General features: G+C 38.6%; 1 protein-coding gene across 1 annotated transcript in view; it reads right to left on the reverse strand.

The window, feature by feature from the left end:
• Positions 1-18859, reverse strand: part of kif18a (kinesin family member 18A) — a 123411-nt gene extending 104552 nt beyond the window's left edge. The window contains 2 exon segments of the mRNA XM_028794233.2: positions 10511-10892; positions 18741-18859. Of these exon segments, the coding sequence (XP_028650066.2) occupies positions 10511-10835 (325 nt within the window). The 5' untranslated portion in view covers positions 10836-10892; positions 18741-18859.
• Between the last annotated feature and the right edge of the window lie 3388 nt (positions 18860-22247).

The following is a 22247-nucleotide window of genomic DNA, read 5'->3' on the forward strand; positions in this document are numbered from 1 at the left end:
TAAAAAAAAATTTATATGAAATTGTTAAATGCTGAATTTACTGAAAAATTAAAAATGTAGTGTTTTAAAAAAATAATGTTTCAAAACAATATTTTTTTTATATTTTACATGGCTTGAAATCTGATGCAGGATTGTTTGTACCCACACAAAGAAAGTCAGTCTTATCCATCCATCCATCCATTTTCCAACCCGCTGAATCCAAACACAGGGTCACGGTGGTCTGCTGGAGCCAATCCCAGCCAACACAGGGCGCAAGGCACACAAAGAAAGTAATTCCCACAAATTCTAATTTTTTAATGCACGAATTTCCCATATATATTTGTTTGGTAAGCACTCTTTTGTTACTTGTTGCAAGAAAAGTTACCATCATTTTTTAAAATCACTATTTTATAATTATACCAAAGTTGTTACTTAAGAATTGATTTACTTTTTTTCATTGTTTACATTTTGTTAATGTTGTATGTACAGGATATAGCCTTCCTGTTGCTATTGCTCTTGACCAGAACGCACAACTATGTAATAATGCAAATGGTTTTTCAGCAGAGTTGCATAAGTGTGCTGCAGGAGTCAAGAACAAAGGGCTTGTGGTGCCTTTATTTAAACTTCCCTTTACTGTATAATTTGGACCATCCAATGGAAAGGGTTTACACTAGGAAATGGGGTAAAGTAATAATTTCCAGAAGACCTCTGTAACTTTCAAACTCTATTTGGATGTGATCAGAAGGTAGTATAAAGTGAAAGCTTAAAATGGGGTAGCGACACACTGGTACTCCACATCGGCCTTACTCATTATTAAGGAGTGGTTTAGACCACATTAACAGCTCCTATTTATTAAGCAAATATGTCTGTTTGCAACTCTATGGGGGGGCAGCACCACACACACCCGTTATTCTATATAAATTGTGTATATTATCACATCTTCAGGCCTTCAAGGGGATGTATCATTATCCCCCTGCCATTCAGTACGCTCAAAAAGGAATTCAACAGAAGATTTTTTTCCCCTCATTTCAGCCACTGGTTAAAATTTTTTACAGGAGGGCCTCTGCAATTTTAGTCTTAATTGAGTTACTCAAATGACAGATTTACTGACACATTGATTTACACATGATTAGTTTAATCTGGGGATATATATATATATTCTTTTTTTAACTGACTTTTTATACAACGTAAAACTCTCCATAATTTTTACTGAGACATAAACGTGCAGTCAATGAAACGTTATTGACACAAGCGATTCAAATTGGACTAAAGTTACAGGGGTCCTCCAGTAATTGTTATATTACCCCACATCCTGGTGTAAAACTACCAATTTCCAAATGAAACTCAACTAAACTTTGTTAAATTGAAGGCTAAAAACAGACTGAAATATATTTTTGCATACCAGTCAGTAATACAAAAATTCAATAAACTGACTTGGATTGTTTAGTGAATTTGTATTCAGGTTCGTTCTTTTTATTTTATTACAAACTGACATCTACTAATTCACCACAATGTTTAAAATTTTAAAGAAATGCACATTATCTATTCTTTAAATTGTTTACATTGGGCTAACATCTTTTAAACCTGAATCTGAAAACTAAAAATCAATGACACAGACAAACAGATTACAAACAATGCTCAAGGATAACTTATGAACATCTGCTGTATAAAGCTGCCAGCTCTCTAACTCTGACAAGAAGAACAATCCAAAAAGAAAAATGAGTACCTTCGTAGGATGTCTCTCTATGATGCTACAACTCCATTTTACATTTTCTTATGGTCTTCCAGACACATTGTTTAGTTTTAGCAACAATTCATAGTGAAATATGAGAAAATATTAAATTGCAGGGTGTGCAGTACTAAGAAAACAACCCAACCATAGGGGATGCACAAGCCAGTGTGTTTCTTCATGCCGGTCCCAAGCCCGGATAAATGGGGAGGATTACGTCAGGAAGGGCATCCTGTGTAAAATTTTGCCAAATCAATATGCGGACAACGATCCGGTATGGAAATTTGTATTGGTCGAGCCCCAGGTTAACAACGACCGCCACCAGTACTGTTAGCCAACAGGGTGCTGGCAAAAATTGGGCTACTGTTGGCCGAAGGATGAGAAGAAGAGGCAGGGGAGGACATGTCCGGTGGCAGGAGGAGGAGGAGGAGGAGGAAGGTAAAGAGAGTGGAACTGAGGGTAGGAACTTTGAATGTTGGCAGTATGACCAGTAAGGGGAGAGAATTAGCAGATATGATGGAGAGAAGGAAGGTGGATATATAGTGCGCGCAAGAGATTAAATGGAAGGGGAGTAAGGCCAGGTGAATCAGAGATGCATTCAAATTGTTCTAACATGGTGTGGATGGGAGGAGAAATGGGGTAGGGGTTATTCTGAAGGAACAGTATGTCAAGAGTGTTTTGGAGGTGAAAAGAGTGTCAGACAGAGTAATGATTATGAAGCTGGGAATCGGAGGTGTGATGATGATTGTTGTTAGTGCATATGTCCCTCAAGTTGGGTGTGCAATGGATGAGAAAGACGATTTTTGGAGTGTGTTGGATGAAGTGATGAACAGTGTACCCAAGGGGACAGAAAGTGGTGATTGGAGCAGGTTTCAATGGACATGTTGGTGAAGGGAACAGAGGAGACGAGGAGGTGATGGGTAGGTATGGTGTCAAGGAGAGGAATGAAGAAGGTCAGTGGATTTTGTCAAAAGGATGGACATGGCTGTAGTGAATGCATATTTTAAGAAGAGGGAGGAACATAGGGTGACGCACAAGAGTGGAGGAAGATGCACGCAGGTGGATTACATCCTATGCAGAAGAGTCAATCTGAAGGAGACTGAAGACTGCAAAGTGGTGGCAGGGGAAAGTATAGTTAAGCAGCATGGGATGGTGGTCTGCAGGATGACACTGGAGATCAAGAAGAGTAAGAGAGTGAGGGCAGAACCAAGGATCAAATGGTGGAAGTTGAAAATGGAAGACTGCAAGGTTGAGTTTAGGGAGGAGGTGAGACAGACACTGGGTGGCAGTGAAGAGTTACCAGACAGTTGGGCAACTACAGCAGATGTAGTAAGAGTGACAGCAAGAAGGGTGCTTGGTGTGACATCTGGAAAGAGGAAGGAGGAAAAGGAAACCTGGTGGTGGAATGGGGAAGTACAGGAGAGTATACAGAGGAAGAGGATGGGGAAGAAGAAGTGGGATAATCAGAGAGATGCATAAAGTAGTCAAGAATACAAGGGGATAAGGCGCAAGGTGACGAGAGAGGTGGCGAAGGTGTATGATGAGTTGTATGTATGAGAGGTTGGACACTAAGGAGGGAGAAAAGGACCTGTACCGATTGGCCAGACAGAGGGACCAAGCTGGGAAAGATGTACAGCAGGTTAGGGTGATAAAGGATAAAGATGGAAACATACTCACAAGCGAAGAGAATGTGTTGAGCAGATGGAAAGAGAACTTTGAGAGGTTGATGAATGATGAGAACGAGAGAGAGAAGGTTGGATGATGTGGAGGTAGTGAATCAGGAAGTGCAACGGATTAACAAGGAGGAAGTAAGGACAGCTACAGTATGAAGAGGATGAAAAATTGAAAGGCCATTGGTCCAGATGACATACCTGTGAAAGCATAGAGGTGTTTAGGAGAGATGGCAATGGAGTTTTTAACCAGGTTGTTTAATGGAATCTTGGAAAGTGAGAGGATGCCTGAGGAGTGGAAAAGAAGTGTACCGGTGCCGATATTTAAGAATAAGGGGGATGTGCAGGAATGTTGTAACTACAGGGGGATAAAATTGATGAGCCACAGCATGAAGTTATGGGAAAGAGTAGTGGAAGCTAGGTTAAGAAGTGGGGTGCTGATTAGAGAGCAGCAGTCTGGTTTCATGCCAAGAAAGAGCACCACAGATGCGATGTTTGCTCTGAGGATGTTGATGGAGAAGTATAGAGAAGGCCAGAAGGAGTTTCATTGCGTCTTTGTGTACCTGGAGAAAGCATACGACAGAGTGCCTCGAGAGGAGTTGTGCTATTGTATGAGGAAGTCGGGAGTGGCAGAGAAGTATGTAAGAGTTGTACATTATATGTATGAGGGAAGTGTGACAGTGGTGAGGTCTGCGGTAGGAGTGACAGATGCATTTAAGGTGGAGGAGGAATTACATCAGGGATCGGCTCTAAGCCCTTTCTTATTTGCAATTGTCATGGGCAGGTTGACAGACAAGATTAGACAGAAGTCCCCATGGACTATGATATTTGCTGATGACATTGTGATCTGTAGCGATAGTAGGGAGCAGGTGGAGGAAACTTTGGAGAGGTGGAGATATGCTCTGGAGAGGAATGAAGGTCAGTAGGAACAAGACAGAACACGTGTGTAAATGAGAGGGAGGTCAGTGGAATGGTGCGGATGCAGGGAGTAGAGTTGGTGAAGGTGGATGAGTTTAAATACTTGGGATCAACAGCACAGAGTAATGGGGAGTGTTGAAGAGAGATGAAAAAGAGTGCAGGCAGAGAGGAATGGGTGGAGAAGAGTGTCAGGAGTAATTTGTGACAGACGGGTATCAGCAAGAGTGAAAGGGCAGGTCTACAGGTCGGTAGCGAGACCAGCTATGTCATGTGGGTTGGAGACGGTGGCACTGACCAGAAAGCAGGAGACAGAGCTGGAGGTAGCAGAGTTAAAGATGCTAAGATTTGCACTGGGTGTGACAAGGATGGATAGGATTAGAAATGAGTACATTAGAGGGTCAGCTCAAGTTGGACAGTTGGGAAGTCAGAGAGGCGAGATTGCGTTGGTTTGGTTATGTGCAGAGAAGAGATGCCGGAGTATATTGGGAAAAGGATGTTAAGGATAGAGCTGCCAGGTAAGAGGAAAACAGGAAGGTCTAAGAGGAAGTTTATGTATGTGGTGAGAGAGGACATGCAGGGAATGGGTGTAACAGAACAAGATGCAGAGGACAGAAAGATATGGATGTGGCAACCCCTAACGGAAGCAGCTGAAAGAAGAAGAAGCAGTACTAAGAAAACAAAATCTGTAAAATCAAACCAGATAATACAATCATGAATAACGGACATGATTAAATGTAAAAAAGATAACTCTGTTGTACTAGTGTGTAGAGGCATTAAATGTAAAGATATTCAGCAAGTTCAAAGAGGTATTTAGATGATGACCTATAACATGCTGCTGCCATGGGGTGATTTATATAATGTACCAGAATACACATACAACACTAAATACAAACAATACCACTATCTTAAATTAGCATAAATACCATAGGATACTCACTAATCACTAAGTGTAGGCTATGGCCAAAGCAATGGAGTTAGAATCAATCACTGATAGCAACTGTGTTACTCCATTACCTGTAATCATGCAAATTTGCTACTTTTCTTGGAAGCCCCATTCTCTATCCTCTTACAGTTGCTTCTCGGTTCTTTAGGAAAGTACAGGTAATCCCCAGGTAACGGACACTCGACCTACGACTTACGAACAAGGCCGCAGCTGTGACACATGCGCCTCATTAACTGCCGCTCCGTCATCTTTGGCGGGAGGACGCTGCAAGTAGTGGCTGGAGGGGTGCAATTTCGCTGCTCGCGCAGTGTAGTGTAGTGTAGTGTCCCTCGTGCGGCTCCCAGCGGTGACCCATGATCCATAGTCACTGGGGCCACAGCTATCGCTCGTGTGCAGGACAGAGGCTTAATGGGGTAGTTCGCTGTCCGCCCACTATGCTGCCGCAGCAACTGCTCCTGACTGGATGCAGGCTGGATGGAGCGGTGTAGGGCGTTTCACTGCCTACCCACTACACACAGCTCCCTCCAAATCGTTTTCGGTGGACTGCTGGTAATGCTGCAAGCGGTGACCCGGTTGTGGCTGAACGGAGGCCATTGAAGGTGAATGGGGCGCCGGGGGGTAGCATTGTAGTGTGCTTCGGGTGGCTGCCTGTTGAATGGGGGCGATGGTGGGCGATTCACTACACGCCTTTGGCCGCACCGTGTTCATTCTCGGTGGGCGGACGCATGCTGCAGGCTGCATACTGTAGTGGAGGTGACTGTGTGGTGAACTGCCCCTCGCTACTCCCATTCATTCTCAATAGCAAGCCTGCTTGTACTGTTACGTACATAGCAGGAAGTTGTCTCTTGTCAGTACACCAGACGTGCTGACGAGGGATGCCTGCCTGCTGTGATAGCTGTACAGTACTGTGCAGAACAGCTTATCTTAACCTTTTGTCTTCACCCTTCAAGAATGTCTCTGAAACACAAATCTGATGCAAGTGCTGGTGATACAGTAAAGAGAAAAACCATCACCATTGAAAATAAAGTAGAAATAATAAAAAGGTCAGAGAGAGGTGAAACTCCATCATTCATTGGCAGAGCACTTGGTTACGGTCGGTCAACAATAGCATTTATTAAAATAATGTACCTGTTCTGACTTACATACAAAATCAACTTAAGTACAAACCTACAGTTCCTATCTCGTACGTAACCCAGGGACTGCCTGTATGCTGTTTGGAAGCACCTACTTTTCATCATAAATTCTTCATCAAAATTATGACCATTATGCTTGGGCATGTTTACATTTGTTCTGCATGCCCACAGATCAGCTGTAGTTTTATACAGAGCAACTTGTTTCAGATCCATTTCAATTCCCATCTGACATTAGGGATAAACACAACTTAACATCAGAAAAAATAACTGCAGAAGGAGATAATGCAACTCTTCCCCTGGGAGCCGGATAATTTTTTTAAATCTTCATTGCGTTTTATTCAGAGATGACTTTTGATAAATACAGCAAAGGAACTACTTTTGCTTGATTTTACTTTCGCTAGCCTGCTGAATACCTACATGCATTATAGTGTAAACAGGTAATGATGATCTGTGTTACAGGCCTAACATTAGTGGGACTTGTTGCTGCTTGCTTAAATTTCATTCACATACTAGTCTATGAGGTTGAATTTTAGATCTTTGTAAAATATATTGAGTGCAATACTGCACCTCTTCTGCAATTTTGGATTCAATGTATAACATAATAGTGAGCATGCAATGAGCCACAATGGAGCTCTTTGTTGCCAATGAAATTGTACTTTGCATACAACACTGGAATAGCACTATTCTCTATATATACTGGTACCAATTTACTCACCCTTCATAACACCATGACAATTATCGCATTCTTGTCCCACACCTGTTATTTTATTTTTGGTATTTCAATATAGTGCCACAGTTTTTCAATTTGTGTCTCAAAAATGAAAGCTCTTTGTGATGCATCAATGGAGTTGTTTCACAAACTACTGCGATAAAATGTACGATAAATAGCAGCAGGCATAATCACATTTGGGTGAACTTTTGTAATTCTACTACAGAATCATGTGGCAAACCATAGTTTAAGATATATTGCTACTGTATTGAATGTGGCAGGGAACAGTTTGTTCACCACGAAGTCTACAGAGCATTGGAAGAATGAAGAGCCAAACATACATCTTTCAAAACTACTCTTTACTTCTAGTACTAATATTTCTGAAATGCTGGTACAGTTTTAAAAATGTATCTGTTCTGTACTTTCTCATGATAAGCATACCACAGAACCCTAATTCAGGTCTTTTTATTTTGTCCTTTAATGAAACCTGACACTCCTTGTCTGAATATGAACAGTGAATGAGCCAATGTTTAGTACAGCTGCTCACATTTCTAATTAAGTTAAGAAAAAGAGCAAGATGTATATGTCTTCACTGCTTACTATTATATAAAAAAGTATTTCAAACTTATTAATAAGTAGTAAAGCATTATGCACTATTGCGGATTCCCCATTAAAAGACATTTTCCAGTGCAACATCCCATTTAAACACAAAAACATGTTACAAACATCCGCAGGAACAGAACTCGTTTACTAATCTGAAGACCAGCATGTATATGTATTTTTAACAAGACAAAAAGCAATTAAGGCATTTTAAATGCATATTTAAAAAAACAAATTTACTATATTGTAATGTGAATAATAAACAGTACCAGGCTATTGACAAATTACTCCCTTAAAGCATAATTTTATTAGAAGTTAGCAGCACGCTCTGATACAGCTCATTGCCACACCCCCTACATGATAAACCAACTCAGGATCCCAGATTAGGACCCGAGTGCAGCCATGCAACAGGTGATACCTCAGCACCACACTAGTTCAGATGGAATGCAACCAGTGTGAGTTTTTTTTTTTTAATGGTGGCTGGAGTGCCAATTCTGCCACCAACCCCCAGGTTTTTCCCCACAGGTCAGAGGGCCTACATGTAGAGCTGGATGGAGATTAACATCATACCCAGGACAAATTTTATTAGGAGAACTAAAATTTTTACACAAGATTATATTAGGTTGAGAGAGTAGATACATATATAAAAAAGAAATTTACTCCAACAAATTTTCTATAAAGGCATCAGTGAAATCCAAGAAGGGAACTGTCCAAAAAAAAAAAAAAAAAACACCACAACACACCATTGCCCCATCACTCTGACTTTCTGTAGTCTGAAAGTTACAATATAAAACTTGTCTTACCAATGTTATAGTAGGTTTTGTTATTTGTAATATCACTGTTCTCTGTGCCCACTGTTATGGACTCATTTATACAGGCAGACCAAGTATGGTACACAGGGGCACAGCATTTTCATTTAGAATTGCCGAGCCAAGCACAGGACTGAAGAGCCTAAAGACAACTGGAGAATTGAATAGTCATCCTAAAGACAGACTAGTATATTTCTGTCCTCTGTCAGCACATTATCCTTGTTGGGAGAAGGAGAACTGTATGTAGGCATTGTGCTATTCCTATATTTTTGAAGGTGGTGTTTGAGTCCTTTCCTGTCCTTGTTTGGATCCAAGAGAAGGAGCCTGCACATGGAGCAACCCGAATATAAGGATGGACCTACAGCCAACACTTTGAAGCTGCCGGGCGGAAGATTATGTCTTCCGTCCGAGGCCGGGCGGAAGATTATGTCTTCTGTCCGAGGCCAGGCGGAAGATTATGTCTTCCGTCCGGTGAAAATCCTTTCAGCGTGGCAAACGAAAGATGGCAGACTGCGTTGATCAAGACATCCACATGCTTGATAGTCTGTCATAAGCTTCCCGTTTGTGATATCCGCGTGAAACCGTAATAAAGAGCTAGATTATCCTTTATGCTTCTCATGTAATCTTGTAACCATCATATTGCATGAGGGGTGGGGATAATACCTTTTTTATTTATAATTATTTAAATTCAGGTTAATTAAAATGCTGCAATTCAAAAGAACACATTTCCAGAGAGCTAATGCCTCTTAAGGAAACAACCAATCATGTACATTTTTTTCTAGAAAAATAAGTACTGCAGTATTGCTGGTCTGTTCTGTAATTTCATGTGTTTAAGTGTAGATGCAGGACAGTGATTTCTCCTTTTTCAACCTCAAGATCTGCATTTTTTACATCTGATAGGATAACTAACAAATTATGCTCAATAAATAAAAACAACCATTCCATTTTTTTTTTTGTGGAGCAAACAGTAAACCTAAAACGTATGCTCAAACCAGACTCTGAAATGTATGACCTGCCAAACCCATTCACAAATAAAAAAATTATTTCTAATTCAACCACATGCTTTTTATGCTTGATACAGAATTCACTTTTTTCTTTTTTTTAACTCTTTTCACAACTAGACAAATTTCCCCACCTGAATTAATTTGCCAATTTTTAGACATCTCTTTCTAAAGTATAATATGAATGATTTATACAGAGCCTTTAAGACTGTCAAAAACATTTTGACATTTTAAAATTAAATATTTTAAACGATGACAGAGCATATGTTACAAGTATTGCCACACATGCAAAGAAATGTTATCATGGCAAAGAATTTTTTAACCAATGCATTTTAAAAAAATGAATACAGTATAATACTGTATCCCCTATAATATAATACAACATATCTAGCATCTAAGCACTTGACATGTAGTTACTGTTAAAGGATAAGCCTGGTATTTTTAAAGTTTGTTTTTTTTTTTCTGTCAATAATGATATACATTAATTTAGCCAAGAAAATCATGTTCTTAAATGAAGCATCTTTTGTATTTTTTAATACTGTGCTTGTTCATACTATGTGGCATCTGTCCATGCAATGTCATATCTACATCCTCAGGATCTTCAATATAACTCAGGAAGTCAGATCTATAGCTTCAGGGATGAGAATGTACTTTTGAAAAGCAAAGCAACAACAGACAGGTTATTAATTATCCTTATAATAAGTGTGTCACTAGTTTAATTCCAACAACCAGTTTCACAGCCTGAGCCTGTACAGGTTACTTAACCTGCCTGTCTTAAAAATGTAAAATCAAACGAAAAATGCAATGTATCTTAATATTGCTCATCACCTTGGATTAACTTTTTTTTGGTTGAATACAAAATAATAAAATAATTTAAAACAAGTAAATCTAACATCAGCTGATGAAGAATTATAACCATATGGTTTCAAATCTAAAATACACTTAAAATGAACAGTTTTTTTATATAAAAGATTGTTAGACCATTGCAAACCAAACCAGATGTTTTAAAAAAATAATACCTGTGCAGTTGTATCCATTTAAAAATCCATCCAGCATTCCCTTCATCAAGTTATCAAAAATGTCTGCTTGAGTTGAATTTTCATCAAAAACATTATCAAAAACAAACTGGGCATCCTTATTTGCTTTCCTTGTTATATCTCTATTTGAAGCTTTTCGGCTTTGGAAAAAACTTAACTCCTCTTCCTTAGGATCAAAGACCAGCATGTATTTATCTACTACTTGCACCACTTTCCTGTAATTTCCCTCCTTTTCCCTCTCATTCTCAGGGCGAACTCGAACTGCCACCTTTACATGATTACATACATTGCTTTCCTCCACAGACATAGCAATAGGGTGTCTCTTCAAAAATTCATACAGAAGATTTCAGATGTTTTATTGATCCTGCAAAAGAAGCAAAAATAGTAAATTAATTTTTAAAATATTTACTTATATATTACAACATATGAGAATCATTTATTGCATACCTATGTATAGGGTTACAAGATGAACCATACACCTAATCCAGATTGGTCAATAATGGCATAAAAGAAAAATATATTGGTATTTCATCCAATGTTGTCATTATTTTTGATATACTAAACCTATGCTCCTAATAGAAGCCAAAAAGACTACCCAATGAACATGCAGTTGGATGGGAATAACAGTGTCTAAAAAGTATTTTTTCACCAGGAATGCCATCAATAACAAAAGCAATATGCAACACTTACCCTGCAAAATCTTTTGTAACAGGAGTAAAAGTGATGCACAAAAAATTATCATCATCTAAAATTCCAAGCTGAATTTGCCATCTCTTTCAAAGCCAAAAAGGAAAAAGTGTGTTGTCTCAACTACCACCAGCTACTCATTTGTCAGTGGAGCTCTTATCTTAAAATGTTAAGCCATTTAGTCAAATAATACTGAAAGCAAATGCTGTGTTCTCATGCTATGCAAGTTTCCAGAGCGACCATTTCTCAAGTCAGACTTTTTTGGTTCATTCTATTCATGTGCATTTCAAATGGGAATTTTGGGAGAACCATAGACACTTTTGATATGCTACTCTGCATAAAATGTAATTACCAATCAGCTGAACACACTTTTGTGAAAGTGTTTAATGGTTATCTAATTGTTCCAAGGTGGAGTAAATTATATATTATTTAATATAACATTTAAATATTAAAATAAAGAGTAGAGTCACTGCTATACCCCAAATTAGAGAATTTTGGCATCATATTTATCTTGGAGCTAACACACTGAGAGGTACCATCTGGGAGGGTGTTGACATGAAATTTCCCACTGGGAAGCTTGTATTTCCTATAGCATGTGATGTCAAATTAGATGACTTTAGATGACCCCTTCACCAGGGGTTAATTCTAGTATACAATTCTAACTAGGAGACAATATTCTCAGAATCAGGTAGTAAGTATCGTATTTTTCATACCATAAGACACACTTTTTTTTCCCCCAAGAGAAGGTTGGAAATGTCTGTGCATCTTATGGAGTGAATATTGCGTCACAGACCATGATGTGTATTACCTGACAAAAGTCGACATCCAGGGGTACAAGGCGACAAAACTCACTGTTACGTTACAGGCATTCCCTCTGTGCTTGAAGGAATGTTAGACTCATTGACTCGGCATCTAATCTTTGCGTGTGCGTGAGTTGCGAAATGTAAACAAAGGCAAGATGGCATCGACATCTCACGAGGGAGCGAAGAGAGTGCAGAAAACAAAATACTCAGCAGACGATGTTTTGCGCATTATCACTAAGTCGGACTCTGATTTTTCAGAATCTGATGTTGTTGAGAGTGATCAGGAGATCGAACAAGAGAGTTCGACACCAGGACACCAGCCGATGCCACCCCAGCTGAGCGCATTTGTGCAGCCGATGCACCTATGGCAAGGTTCGTGTGGGAGGAATACCTAGACATTGATCTGTGGGAGCCAAACTGGCTACCGAACTTCACAAAACAGTATGGCTTGCTGTTGGACTCGACAGATTACCAGCCGCTGGACTACTTCAGGCTGTTCTTTCCTGAAGCTGCCTCTCAGCTACTGTCAGACGAGACAAACAGGTATGCAGAGCAATTTTTTTTAATCGAGGGCCGTGCTTTCACCGCATTCTCGTTTTTCAAACTGGAAACCCACAACAAAACACGAGATGAAGGGCTTTGTGACATTACAAATATAGATGCGACTAGACTGGCGATATAACTTTAGGGAGCATTGGTCCAAACGTGCTTTGTCCCCTGGTGGCTTTGGACAGGTTATGCCTCGTGATGACAGGTACGTGCTCCTGCAAAGTGATTGTGAGCAACTGAGTTTCATAAATTCTGACCCTAGCGATGAGGAGTTCTTGGGGTTTCCATAAAACTAGAAGAGTGCTTGAACTTTAAAGTCTCTCCTTATTTGTTAATGACAGTGATGATGTTTCTTAATACCGCTGTTGAATTTACATGGTTGAAATATTATTCTGCTATATTTTATTAAACATATTAGTACACCATTTGGTTCAGAATATTTTTTTTCTTGTTTTCTTCCCCTAAACCTAGGTGCGTCTAATGGTCAGGTGCATCTTATGGAGCAAAAAATACGGTAATATGTCAAAGGCTGAGCCAGCAAGAAAGTGGCACTGGTATACAAAATAACTCTGCAAGAATCTTAAATGAAAAAAAGAAAAAAGTGTGACCACTTTATTCATTTATATAAAGGTTATGCAGATAGGATTACTCAAATCATTTGTACTTCAATAGAACTAAACACGTACAAAAGGTAAAATAGAGGAAGAAAATATTAAGGAAAACATCAAATCACATAGAAAGAAGAGGTGTACTAGAAAAGAGAATTAGACAAGGGGTGGATCATAATTATCTAAACTGCTGGAATTGTATGAAAAAGTAAAAAAAAAAAAAAACACAAATATGTTATGTTATTTTCAAAAAACTTCTGAATGTTATATATATATATACAGTACTGTGCAAAAGTTTTAGGCAGGTGTGAAAAAATGCTGTAAACAAAGAATGCTTTCAGAAATATAAATAATGATTGTTTATTGTTATCAACTTACAAAATGCAAAGTGAATGAACAAAAGAAAAATCTAAATCAAATCAATATTTGGTGTTACTACCTTTTGCCTTCAAACCAGCATCAATTCTTATAGGTACACTTGCACAAAGTCAGGGATTTTGTAGGATTATAGTCAGGTGTATGATCAACCAATTATACCAAACAGGTGCTAATGATCATCAATGTCACACGTAGGTTGAAACACAGTCATTAACTGAAACAGAAACAGCTGTGTAGGAGGCTTAAAACTGGGTGAGGAACAGCCAAACTCTGCTACCAAGGTGAGGTTGTGGAAGACAGTTTCATGTCATGGCAAGATTGAGCACAGCAACAAGACACAAGGTAGTTATACTGCATCAGCAAGGTCTCTCCCAGACAAAGATTTCAAAGCAGACTGGGGTTTCAAGATATGTTGTTCAAGCTCTTTTGAAAAAGCACAAAGAAACGGGCAATGTTGAGGATCGTAGACGCAGTGGTCAGCCAAGGAAACTTAGTGCAGCAGATGAAAGACACATCAAGCTTATTACCCTTCGAAATCTGAAGATGTCCAGCAGTGCCATCAGCTCAGAACTGGCAGAAACCAGTGGGACCCAGGTACACCCATCTACTGTCCGGAGAAGTCTGGCCAGAAGTGGTCTTCATGGAAGAGTTGCAGCCAAAAAGCCATACCTCCGACGTGGAAACAAGGCCAAGCGACTCAAGTATGCACGAAAACATAGGAAATGGGGTGCAGAAAAAAGGCAGCAGGTGCTCTGGACTGATGAGTCAAAATTTGAAATATTTGGACGTAGCAGAAGGCAGTTTGTTCGTCGAAGGGCTGGAGAGCGGTACAATAATGAGTGTCTGCAGGCAACAGTGAAGCATGGTGGAGGTTCATTGAACGTTTGGGGCTGCATTTCTGCAAATGGAGTTGGAGATTTGGTCAGGATTAATGGTGTTCTCAATGCTGAGAAATACAGGCAGATACTTATCCATCATGCAATACCATCAGGGAGACGTATGATTGGCCCCACATTTATTCTGCAGCAGGACAACAACCCCAAACATACAGCCGAAGTCATTAAGAACTATCTTCAGCGTAAAGAAGAACAAGAAGTCCTGGAAGTGATGGTATGGCCCCCACAGAGCCCTGATCTCAACATCATCAAGTGTGTCTGGGATTACATGAAGAGACAGAAGGATGTGAGGAAGCCTACATCCACAGAAGATCTGTGGTTAGTTCTCCAAGATGTTTGGAACAACCTACCAGCCGAGTTCCTTCAAAAACTGTGTGCAAGTGTACCTAGAAGAATTAATGCTGTTTTGAAGGCAAAGGGTGGTCACACCAAATATTGATTTGATTTAGATTTCTTTTTTGTTCATTCACTGCATTTTGTTGATTGATGAAAATAAATGATTAACACTTCCATTTTTGAAAGCATTCTTTGTTTACTGCTTTTTTTCACACCTGCCTAAAACTTTTGCACAGGACTGTATATGCTAGAAAATATTTGGTATACTGTATGTACTGTTTCTGTTTATATTCGGAATGCAAAAATTAATTTGGCTTACTAACTACAAAGCCACACCTCCTACTTAGGTTAACGAAACACCACTTGACTGATCCAAACTATCTTACACTAACATAAGTACTCCACTCTCCTTTCCTGGAGATTTTACTATGAAACCTTTATCTGCTCTTGCAGAAACGTTATACTGTTATACCTCTTCTCCAACACACCCATCCAAATAAAGTCTGTACACATTTTAATTTTTGTCAACCATTTTAACAGGATGATAGTTATAAGTGCTTTATTGTAATTCACCTTACATTGGTGTTTTGAGTTTTTTTAAGATTGATACAAATTTTAATTTTAATTATTTGAATTGGTTTCCCATTTTAAACCAACCACAGATGAACAATAAGAAGAAACCATCACAGACAAGAAATTTATAAACATATACATTGGGAGTCAGACAGATTTTGTTCATAATCAAGCTTTAAAAAAGTATAACCTGTAAAATATGTAATTTATATGTAATTATAAAGGTACAAAACATACTACAGAAAACATACTCAATTTAAATCAATGAAATAACAGCAATGTAAATACTAAAATACAAAAAATAATAACTTTCATATTGGGAATGGAGAGAAAAAAGAAAATAAAAAATAATGTGTATATATACTTATAGTTGCATTTAATCTATAAAATCCATTAAGGTACTGTCTTTAACCTTAATTGGAAATGATTAAAAAAAATGTCCATGTACACCAGAAAATAAATACCTATTTAAACTAACATGAAAAAAATACCTTTCCTAAAACTAAACTACCTACAACAAAAACATTCTAACAGCTTAAAATTGACACTTCAATCAAGACCAGTGTTCTCAGAGGCACATTCATGCTTCACAAAATAAATAAAAAATAGTAATGGATGAATAGTAAAGTAAACATATTCATTACTTTGATAGTCATACCAAACTATTGATAGAGAATTCTTAACTTGGTCTTAATTAATAAAAAAAAGAACAGAAGCACAAGACCCTTATATTTATTATAAAAATTCAAGGAAAAAGTAATTAGCTTTGGATTACTATACTGCAATTTACTCCATCTCCTTAAGAAGATCCTAAGGCAAGGAAACTAACAGTGGCAGATCCATGGCCTGTAAGCGAAATAAAATTTCTAAGTGGTGCCTCTAACTCATGAAGACATGTTCTGATGAATCCAGTGGTCACTTTAAAATGAAAACAGGACACACTGACAGAGTGACAAATGTAACTGTGCACTTAATGTAAGCAAAACAACTGAGATCTCACACAGAACCAAGGAGTATCTTCTCTGACAAATTATACAACACCTTAATTATTAATACAGAAAAACATACCAAACACCCTGTAAAATGCAAACAGCCTAATGAGGATTTACACTAGATCTCTTAGGCAAATAATCTGCTACATATTTGAGAAAAAAAATCTTTACTGAAATTAAAACACAAATGCATTTTTATTCTTGTGAAAATTATACAGGATGGCAAACTTTAAAAAGTTCCATGTGTTATTCATAGATGGGTTAAATTAACCAAACTACCTTACAATCCTTCTGCAGTTAATGTTTAAAATAGTGGACTTTCAGCATACATCTCAATGTTCTAAACGCTAAAACAAATTCTCTTGATACCATGCACAAAAATCTTTCTCCCATTCAAAGAAACACAATGGAGTATGACGCATGTTGGGCAAATCATTGTGACTTGGCTCAGAAGGACAATATGAATGAGTAGTACAGTGGCTCCACTTTGCAACTGTGGTATTTCATAGATAAATGTCGCAATTAACAGCATCCTTGTATGGGAGAGTAGGACTGATACAGTAGAGACGACCAGCGGTCTGATATTAGAATATGCTGAAAAATAAAAGTTCTTGGTATATATTTCTAGGCATTCTCCTCCAGTATTTGAGAATCCAAATACTCATCCAGTCAAGGTTTAAAGGACCTGAAGACTATCATCAGAACACTGTATAGCATGACAGTAATAATAAAAAAATGTAAACATAATTTTAGGCCACACTGCTTATTTCTAGTTTTTGTCGCAGTTTCACAAAAATAAATAATATCTTTGTAAATAATGTGAATATCTTTAAAACTAATTTTACTATCACTACATCTTTCTCATCCTACCATTATTTATCTTCCACTACAACCAGCTTTGTTTGCTTCTGAAAAGATCTAATAAAAGTGACAAAGTAGAGTCATGCAGGTACAATGCACATAAGACCAGCACATTTACACTCATTTGTCTCAGTGAGATGAATTTAAATATACAAACATCTGAAAATAGTAAATGAAAGTTTTTAATATATTAACTGCAAGAAGACTAATGTATACAGGTCTTTGGTGCAAAACAACAGATTATTTGCTGTATTGTTAATATTTAGGTAGACTATTAAATAGTTTTGAAACAACATAATAAAACTAGTAATAACATAACCTTTAAGAAGCACAATTACACTTCTTTTTACTGTTAACAGAATTTATACTACATTAGATATGCCTTGAGTGGCATATGGCTCACCATTTAATCAATGCACATATGGATACAGTTTGAAAATTAGCACATCCCTTGAGCTATCCATTACCATTTTATCTTTGTTTAATCCTGTGATCTCTCATTTTTCTGTGATGTACATACATTAACAGAAATAACAGGAAAGATTTTAATTTTTTGCATGGGGGTTCATATTCACTAATGTAAATATCAATAGTATGTGTGTTTTTGACCAGTCCATGAACTGCCCAGATGTAATTACAATATTAAACACTTTTATTAGTAATCGTATGTATATGCATGAAATCTTTCTGAGCAAACTCAAAAAGAATTGATTTCTTTAGAGACAATATTAGTTTTTTTTGCTTTTTCAATTTTCCTGTTGCAAGTACTAAAATAGTTCATACAAAATTTGGATGCCATTACCACTCTGTACGGTTTACTGTAAATCTACATACAAAGATGCAGAATAATTTCAGAGTATTCATTTCTCAATTTTAAACTAGATTTGTCCTTCTGTTTGCTGGTACTAAGCACTATACACCGATGTCATTTTGTATGTATTATTCCGACAGGTTTAAGATTAATAATGTTATAGGAATTACTTTTGTTTCATTTTAATAAATTCCAAATAGTCCTTTTATGCTCATAACATAGAGGTACTGCAAAACGTAGAATAAGACCAACATATAGACTTAAGGTTCATTGTAAAGGCATTCTATATAGAGGTAACACGGGACACGCAATGACAACAGTACTCGTTCGTTCTTATGGTTCTGGTGTTTAATTATGGTCTTCACTTCACGACGTAAGTTAGCTAAAAATGATTGTCGTTGTGTAGAATATCGTGACGAAAATGCGTCTGACTAAATACATACTACAATGCTTAAAAAAAGTAAAAGAGGAAAAAATGTAAACTGTTTAGCCACACTACAGAAACAGTATCGCATGACTAGTCGCAGATTAGTCGTTTACATACTAGTAAAAGATAGAAGAAGCCAGCACCATGCCGAATCAGCAGATAGGTCCATTCTGTACTCAAGAACCCCTTTGTTTAGGCCGTAAGCGGCACAACAGTCTATTCCTTCCCTTTAACATCATTCTCGTCTTGCAATCGAACATTACAAGACAATGCCTTCTACGGATCACTCACCTTCGTTTACGTAAATACGAAGTCAAAATGAATATATTACAAAATCCACTAGCTGAATGCTAACCGACACCGCCTTCACCAAAATCCAGGAAAAATTCAAAATCGACTGTTTTTCCGCCACTGAGAAACTATTGGACAGCCGACGTGACGTCATCCAGTACTTCAATGGGCGAGGCAAAGACTCAGGCATTGTGTCGATCAAAAGGTCTGCGCTTGTTAAACGGCCAAACGAAGTGTAACGCTCATTGGCTAGAGTGTTTTGTAGTACAGTAGTGGGCGATCGGGGAAGACTGCCCATATTTCAAAGCGTGGATGCTCCGAGTACTCCTCACCATTAAGAGTAATACAGTAGTGGCACGAATCATGCAACTTTATAAAATACTTTTTTTAATGCATTTTTAGACTGTATTGATACGGGTAAAAGATAATTTTTTATAAGGTGTAGCACCATGTTGTGAAGTACATGGTAAAAGAAATTTAATAAGTGCTGCAATTTATGCTAAAAATGTCAATGCCCAAACAGGTTTGTGCGTATCTTTTATGACGTGAATACTGCACCGTGAGAAAGGTAATCTAAATGATGAAAACTGAGCAGTTAGCACGACTAAACGGCTTTGAACTATTCTGCAGCCCACTGATCGAATGCAGAATCGTATATAGCAGCACTCAGATTTTATGACTTCCTATTTACAGTAATTGGCCAAACTTATGGCCGGTTTGTGTCGATAAAAATAAGCGTCGTTTACGCAACTGTTGATAAATGTAATACCTAATGATGTTTGAATCTATGTACAAAAAGCGGGAAAGCAGGTTAATTAATTACATTAATGTAGCGGTTTTTTATTTAAAGCGCCTAACATAGGCAATGGGGAGAAGCCTCCACCTGGATGATGGGCAGCCGTTTTTGCACTGGCGTGCTCACCACACATTAGCTATTAGGCGGTGAAGGTGTGAGAGAGATAGTTAGCCATCTAGAGACAAGTGATGACTAGTGGGCCATAATGGACAAGACTGTGCTGGGCTGTTTAGTCAGGACTTCGTGTACACTCTACTCATTTTGAAGGTTGCCCAGTGATCTTTTATGACCACAAAGAATCAGGTCCTTGGTTTTACTTCTCATCTGAAGTAGGGTGCCAATTTTCATCACCATGTCCCAGTCATTGCATTAGAGTATTGGGATCCACACACAGACCATTGGGTGAGTGCTGCCTAATGGCCTCACCAACACCTCTTCCAACAGTAAGCCAAGCTTTCCTAGTTGCTTTCTGACCCATTATCTGGCCAGGCCCAAACATACTGAGCCTCAGGTGGATTACCTATTTTGAAGCGAAGGTGGAATGACTACTAGCATAACCTTATATTTGTTAGTACAAAAATATCTATAAATAAGGTTTTAAAGTTTCTCAAAAATATTGAAACAGGGTGTAACATCGGCAAGATGGTGTTTGGTGGTGTCCTGCTCAGCGCTGAAAGACTTTTGAATCCATTCATTCATTGTCTTTGCCAGCGCATCACTGAAAACACATTTGTCCACAACCATATCCACTAATATGGGAGAAATTCAGAGTCGCCAATTGATTTAACATGCATGTAAAATCAAAAATTGGATGTAAACCTCAAGCAGCAGTGCTAAGTACTGCACCACTGGGATAGCTTACTTTGGCAATCATATCACATAAATAATTTTGAACCATTAAATCAGTTGACCATACCAAATTGCTGAACAGATTAAGAATTATTGTAGATTGGATTAATATTACTAAGGTGTATTCACTGCTTGAATATCTATAAAAGTACTAAAACTAACCTCAAAGCAATCATAGCTTTTTATGCAAGTTATGATAAAAATCAAGAATAAAGATGATTTTTGAGTCATATTTGACAAAAATTACACTTGTAGATTCCATTTCTTACTTTAGTTGTCTCACTTACAAACTTAAAAAATAACCCCCCTTCTATATTTCAGATTCTAAAACACTAATATTTTAATTCCTTCTATTTTGGAAAAATGCACTTAATACCCACAAATATGCCTCTTGACAATTAAGGATGTACAATGCCAGGGAAGTTTATACTCTTAAGGGCCCATTCACATTTTGTAAATTTCCAGCATTTGTTTCAGCGATTATTTGTTGTTTTTCAAGCTTTTTAATGGTGTTTGGCAAGTATTTTTAGGCAGTTTTCAGGCATTTATCAACCTTTTTAAAAGAAATCTTTCCCACTGAAAATATCATTGACATTATTTCCTGTCACCATTATGTATGCTGTGAGGTGATTGTTGTGTCTCCAGAATGCCTTCTATGTCTTTAGTGTGTTTAATCCTGCAAATCACAGTACTGAAGAGGTGTCGATACTGGGTTTACCCAATTAAGGCAGCATAAAGTATAGAGGATATTCTGGACTGTCTATGAAGAACTCAGGCAGCAGCTTGAAAAATTCCAGCTTTACATACGGATGTCGATAAGCACACAAGTACAGTGATATGCAATAGTGTCTTTATGGTATTTATGGAAGCTTATTCCCACTCCTCAAAAAAATAATTGCATTATTTTGCAAAAGAAAATTGCCTGCTAAGTGCGAATGGGCCCTAATATATGGAAAGAGTGAAATAGATTTTAGCAGAGAGTAGTAAAGGCAAGGATCCATCCATCCATCCATTGTCTCCCGCTTATCCGAGGTCGGGTCGCGGGGGCAGCAGCTTGAGCAGAGATGCCCAGACTTCCCTCTCCCCGGCCACTTCTTCTAGCTCTTCCGGGAGAATCCCAAGGCGTTCCCAGGCCAGTCGAGAGACATATTCCCTCCAGCGTGTCCTGGGTCTTCCCCGGGGCCTCCTCCCGGTTGGACGTGCCTGGAACACCTCACCAGGGAGGCGTCTAGGAGGCATCCTGATCAGATGCCCGAGCCACCTCATCTGACTCCTCTCGATGCGGAGGAGCAGCGACTCTACTCTGAGCCCCTCCCGGATGATTGAGCTTCTCACCCTATCTTTAAGGGAGAGCCCAGACACCCTGCGGAGAAAACTCATTTCAGCCGCTTGTATTCGCGATCTCGTTCTTTCGGTCACTACCCATAGCTCATGACCATAGGTGAGGGTAGGAACATAGATCGACTGGTAAATTGAGAGCTTCGTCTTGCGGCTCAGCTCCTTTTTCACCACGACAGACCGATGCAACGCCCGCATTACTGCGGATGCCGCACCGATCCGCCTGTCGATCTCACGCTCCATTCTTCCCTCACTCGTGAACAAGACCCCGAGATACTTGAACTCCTCCACTTGGGGCAGGATCTCGCTACCAACCCTGAGAGGGCACTCCACCCTTTTCCGGTTGAGGACCATGGTCTCGGATTTGGAGGTGCTGATTCTCATCCCAGCCGCTTCACACTCGGCTGCGAACCGATCCAGAGAGAGCTGAAGATCACGGCCTGATGAAGCAAACAGGACAACATCATCTGCAAAAAGCAGTGACCCAATCCTGAGCCCACCAAACCGGACCCCCTCAACACCCT

The sequence above is a fragment of the Erpetoichthys calabaricus genome, chromosome 2 (genome assembly GCF_900747795.2).
Source record: "Erpetoichthys calabaricus chromosome 2, fErpCal1.3, whole genome shotgun sequence".
Taxonomy (NCBI): Eukaryota; Metazoa; Chordata; class Cladistia; order Polypteriformes; family Polypteridae; genus Erpetoichthys; species Erpetoichthys calabaricus.